The 5,930-nt window shown below is 36.1% G+C and overlaps 1 protein-coding gene across 1 annotated transcript; it reads right to left on the reverse strand.

The window, feature by feature from the left end:
- Positions 1-2,677: 2,677 nt before the first annotated feature.
- On the reverse strand, positions 2,678-5,553 carry LOC132094754 (glutamine amidotransferase-like class 1 domain-containing protein 3, mitochondrial). The gene is made up of 7 exons (XM_059499400.1): positions 5,380-5,553; positions 4,741-4,793; positions 4,357-4,470; positions 4,075-4,194; positions 3,783-3,875; positions 3,515-3,671; positions 2,678-3,128 (listed from the first exon to the last, which is right to left on the reverse strand). The coding sequence occupies exons 1-7, from the start codon at positions 5,494-5,496 to the stop codon at positions 3,000-3,002; spliced, it is 783 nt and encodes a 260-aa protein (XP_059355383.1). The 5' UTR covers positions 5,497-5,553; the 3' UTR covers positions 2,678-2,999.
- Between the last annotated feature and the right edge of the window lie 377 nt (positions 5,554-5,930).

The raw sequence follows: 5,930 nt of genomic DNA on the forward strand, positions 1-5,930 counted from the left end.
CGACATCTGCTTGGCCTGACCTGACCCGAATGAAACTGAAGAGGAAAACTAGTGAATTCACGCTACAGCAAAGGGGGCAATAAAAAGAAAAAATATATATATATTGTGGGTCGTCACAATGTTTTCTGAAGCATAATGTGATACTAAAGACTGGAGTAATGGCTGCTGAAAAATTTAGTTTTGGCATCACAAGAATAAATCAAATTTTAAAATATATTAAAATAGAAAATGATTAATTCAAATGTTAACACTATTTCAAAATATTACTGTTTTACTGCATTTTCAATTAAATGTAAATATTTTATTTAAAAAATATAGAACAAACATATTTGTTAAAAAGTGTAACATCTGGGTTAAGGGGTAAGGAAAAAAAAAAAAAAACTAAAACGTGTCATTGTTAGCACTTAATTTCTGACTGATGTTCATGTTCAAAAAAGCTAAATAAAAAAAAAATAAAAATAAAAAGTGTAACATGTATTTGACTGAAGTGATGGATGTTTTATGACCAAATATAAGTAGATATAATTAAAGTGTGCGCACTGCCTATAAAGTCAAACCTCAATAAGAAATACATGGGTGCTCAGGAAATGAGTCTGTGTGGGCGACTGCAGGTCTCTTGAGGTGTGTGTAGGGATGGGACGATAACCGGTTTTATTGATAACCGTGATAAAATGTGCTGAAGGTTAGTAATATCGTTTAAAAATGAATTATCATTAAAACCGTGTTTGATTATCGCGGTTTTAATAACTCACTATTAAAGTGAAGTGACATTCAGCCAAGTATGGTGACCCACACTCAGAATTTGTGCTCTGCATTTAACCCATCCGAAATGCACACACACAGAGCAGTGAACACACACACACACTGTGAGCACACACCCAGAGCAGTGGGCAGCCATTTATGCTGCGGCGCCCGGGGAGCAGTTGGGGGTTCGATGCCTTGCTCAAGGGCACCTAAGTCGTGGTATTGAAGGTATTGAAGGTGGAGAGAGAACTGTACATGCACTCCCACCACCCACAATTCCTGCCGGCCCAGGACTCGAACTCACAACCTTTCGATTGGGAGTCCGACTCTCTAACCATTAGGCCACGACTTCCCTTTGGACTTTGGACTTTAAATCATGTCCAGCCAGCAATAATCTGACGCAAGCGCAGCGCACAATGTTTTTTTTGTTTTTTTTCGAGAAGGAATGGCGAAAGTCAGTGACTTTTCTATGCTTTTCTATGCTTCTACACTTTTCATTGTAAGGAAGGAAATGCCACAGAATTTAATCTTTCTTTAAATTAAGTGCATAGAGTTGCTTGTTTTATTAGTTGTTTGTTGATTATTAAATATAAAACTTGCTGAAATGTTTTCAGTGTGAGCATCAACTATTTTTGAACACTTTTATCTCGTTTCAACAAAACCGTGATAATATTGATAATCGTGATAATTTTAGTCACTATAATCGTGATATTAAATTTTCATACCGTCCCATCCCTAGGTGTTTGTAGCCTTGCATGATGCCATAGGATGATCGGTGCCTGTCAGGGGCGTCGGACTAGGGGTAAAACCAGTACTGATTACCAGGGCCCCAAAGGAAGAGAGGGCCCTTGAAAAGTCTGGAATATATTTTATTTTTTATTTGGGGGGCCCATCAAGACTGCCTATGCATAGGGCCCGGGATCTTGTGCAACGCCCCTGGTGCCTGTAGCTAATCATGTGACTAATCCTGTTAGTCTAAACACACCCGTTTCCTTTTCTGTCTCTCATCAGTTTCCAGGACACTTCTTTAAACCTCAGCTACCTGATGTAGTAACCATAGCCAATCACTTCAGAAATTAAGCATGATTATTTGAACTTTTTATGTACGTCAGATGTATTATATGTTATTATAATGTGTTATAGTAACCATAGACAATCACTTCAGAAATTAAGCATGATCAGTTGAACTTTTTATGTACGTCAGATGTATTATATGTTATTATAATGTGTTATAGTAACCATAGACAATCACTTCAGAAATTAAGCATGATCAGTTGAACTTTTTATGTACGTCAGATGTATTATATGTTATTATAATGTTTTGTTTTTTTCTCTTTAGGTTAGGGGAGAGTGGGCAAAGCTATGATCATTTTGACTAATATCATTATATAGGCAAGGAGAAATAATAAAATTATAGGCTGTTTGTTACTGAAAATAGACTAAAGTGCCAGTACCATTAGAAATATAATGACTATAATTTAACTTATGAAATATATTCTGAATTAAGAAATCTGAATATTCAAAAATAAAGTGGTCTAATGACAAGTTGCCTTTTATTAAGGGTTGCCAAGTCAGGGGAATGTATCTTTTATGTTCAATTAATTCAAGTGGCATCTAAAAAGCATTACAGTTAAGGGGCACTTTAGCAACTATTAACTAAATAAAAACTTTTAAAGCATCTACTGTAGATTTTTCAGTAAATACTTCATTACATGATGTATTATTGATTTAAAATTGATACTGACAAATAACTACCCACTAACATTTTATAATTTTTAGAAAAAAAAATTCACTTTATTCATCATTTCAAACTTCATATTTCAACACAGACTGTCCCTACTTTAAATTACATAAGAACTCATTATAAGGACATAATGATACAAGGTCAAGCTTTTAACTGGTTCAGTCTATTAAGTTGGTACTCTGAAATCTCTTTTTTAAACAACTGGTGAGTTTATTCTACATGGCAAGGTAAAGTTTCCAAATTTGAGAAAATCTTGGCTCTACATATTATGCACATTCCCTTTTTTAAATACAGAGAGTGCCCTCTGCTGGATATTCGCCAAAACACCATTTAACACTGTCAGGCAGATATATGTTTGATTAATAATGTCTGTCAAGCATTTCAGTCTTGTTTTGCAAATCACAGCAAGAAATAGCCTACTCTTTATCATTTAAACAGTCTGATACAGATCCGATATGACTAACGAGCTCTATGTAATGAATCTGAAAATACTGATATACTGGTAGAGTTTTCACTTCCCACTGAGCTTTAGGACATCTCTCACCATAGCACCAATCCCATCAAAAATCAAGTGCAACTTTGTTTCACACATAAAAGCAGGTGTGGTCACCACCTTGTTTTTCTTGTCCACATGGGCTTCGTGAGGATCAAAGGTTAAGGGTAATTCAGACAAACACAAATGTTTATAATATATAATATAATAGAGAAGAAAAGTTGAAATTATGGCATAAACTTTTCTTTCATAATTATATCTCATGATTGTGAATAAGTCTTAATTCATCTTTATCTCAAAATAATTACTCTTTATGACATTTAAATATTGCATTTCATAATTCTGACTTTTTATGTGATTTTTTATCTCACTATGACATTTTATCTCAAATTTATGTTTAAGCGTGTGGTGGAAATGGGTTTGAGAAGAGAAGAGAAGAGAAGAGAAGAGAAGAGAAGAGAAGAGAAGAGAAGAGAAGAGAAGAGAAGAGAAGAGAAGAGAAGAGAAGAGAAGAGACTTTTCAAGTAGGATATAGTGACTTCTTTGACAGTATGTTTGGCTCCCAGTGCAGTGATGGCTTGAGTAGTACCAGCATATGGCCACTTCCCACCTTCTTCCTCCTCATGACCCACCGTCACATCCACACCTGGAAGAACTTTCGCCGCCAGCACAGGAGATATACAGCACAACCTGGTGACCAGAAGACATATCAAAACATGTCCGTAAAATCTGATTTGATTAATAAACTAAATAAATACCCAAAACATGGGTCTACACAGATAGTGATTTATAATAACTAACCCAATTGGCTTTCCTGAATCATGGAAGTCCTTTAAAACTCGCTCAACTTCCTTGTTCACCTTACAGTCCTTCCCATCAATGGCAAATGTTGACCTGACGACGGTAAAGATAGACGAAGATGATAAAATACAGATAACAGAAGTAAAGACTAAAACAGAAATGTTAGTGACACATTGGAATATATCTAATAACAAAGAAGTTAATTCAAAAAGGCTTTAGTATTGGTTTTATCTTTTAATATTTTCTTAAAAAAACACAAGTCTGATTTCTCACAATAATCCACATCACTCACAAGTTTTTAGCTGCACCAAAACCACCAGGAAAGATGACAGCATCATGATTACTGACATTCAGTTTCGCCAGGTCAGTGATGTTGCCCCTCGCGATACGTGCTGATTCTGACAGCACGTTCCTATATAAAGAAAAGTTGAGCAAGATGAATTATTAATATGTTCATGATTTTTCCTAACCCTAAACTCATCAAGTAACACTACGTAAAAGTGCAGTTTTGCAGAGTTATATAATGATACACCGTAATCACTCTGAAATCAGAATTTCTTAAAGAACACTTCACCTTGACTCTTTCTCCACAGGCTGACCTTTGCCGTGGTCTATCACATGCATCTGAGACACATCTGGAGCAAACATCTGAACCTCTGCACCTCCCCGACTTAGATGCACAAGGATTCTACATACACAAAGACACAGAAAAGTATTCACACAAAAGAAAAAGGTTTAAGCAATAGCACCCATAGCTAGGTTTCACTGAGAAGAACATTTTGGAATATGACGTTAATTGTGCTTTTAAAGTTCTTAATACTGATTGAAGTAGCATGAAACCCATGCTGCAGCTGGTGCCTTGTTGGCTGTCTGTCCTTTACAAGGATACAGGTTGCTGTGAACTCACTGAATGACTCAAGAAAAAAATAGTAGAGGGAAATAAAAATAGTATACTCACGCTGAAGCCTCATGGACTTCAGTGCCATCATAGACACCACATCCTGACAACACCTAATAAAAGCAAAGATGAAGTTACAGCTTTGCTGTCAGCATGCGTTTTGGAGAGCAGGAAGCAAACGCTGTAGAAAAAAACAGTTACTCGACTTGTGTATTTCTATAGTCTTTGGTTGTTCGCTTTTCCTTCATACAAATGCAACTGGCTCCATCTTGCGTCTCGTTTATTGATTAAAAACCGTTACATGTTAACTTCAGTATTGATATATAACTGTAATATTGTTGCGGTGTACCTCCTGATTACATTGTCGGGGTTTATTTTAACATAATGACAGCCGGCCAGTGACACTACATTATGTCATGTACGTAAAATTAAAATGTTTTTGTTGTTGTTATTGTTTGTTTTTAATGCAAATGAGCAGGCTAAATCAGGGTAACGTTAACCAACCAAAACTGACAAATGACTACTTCCAATACATAGTCAAGACTAACCTAAATCTCTCAACGAAAAATAAAGAAACTTTCGATGAGACCTATTAATTCTACGAGGCTACTCTAAAATGGGACAATAAATGTGTCTAGGTAATCTGACACACAGCGTCAATGACAGTCATCTGCAGCACCAGCAAATAACGTTACTTACAACAGCGACTTTTGCGCCACTGCAGTTTGAAGTCGCATGAAACTGAGCAGCAGTGGTGTATCTGAGGAGCGCAGAACGGGACAGCGAGCGCAGCACAAACATGGTGCGGAGGGACATGGAGGTGAGGAGACCGTCTTCTTCGGAGTCACTGACATACAGAAGAACATAGACACATGCTGCCACCTAACGTCTACATTGTGAACGTGGCGAACGGTACCACAGACCAAACGTGTAGAGTATAATGAAAGAACAACAATAGTAGGCTATTAACTATATATACAGATTGATCGCGTAATTGATTTTAATAACTACCATCTTTCACAATTAGACATTTTTATCTTAAACAACTATAAAGAACATAGCATTAACAAAACACTTCCCCGAACAGGTGCATTTTTACATATAAATGTCTTACATGAAAATTTGTGCTATCTATATTCAAACAAATGTGACCTTTTCTCTACTAGTTACCATTATTCCAGTTATGTGGCTCTTATATTGATATTAAATCAGAGATCATAATGAACAGTCAGGAATTCATATTTTTTTTA

Source organism: Carassius carassius, chromosome 19 (genome assembly GCF_963082965.1).
Source record: "Carassius carassius chromosome 19, fCarCar2.1, whole genome shotgun sequence".
Taxonomy (NCBI): Eukaryota; Metazoa; Chordata; class Actinopteri; order Cypriniformes; family Cyprinidae; genus Carassius; species Carassius carassius.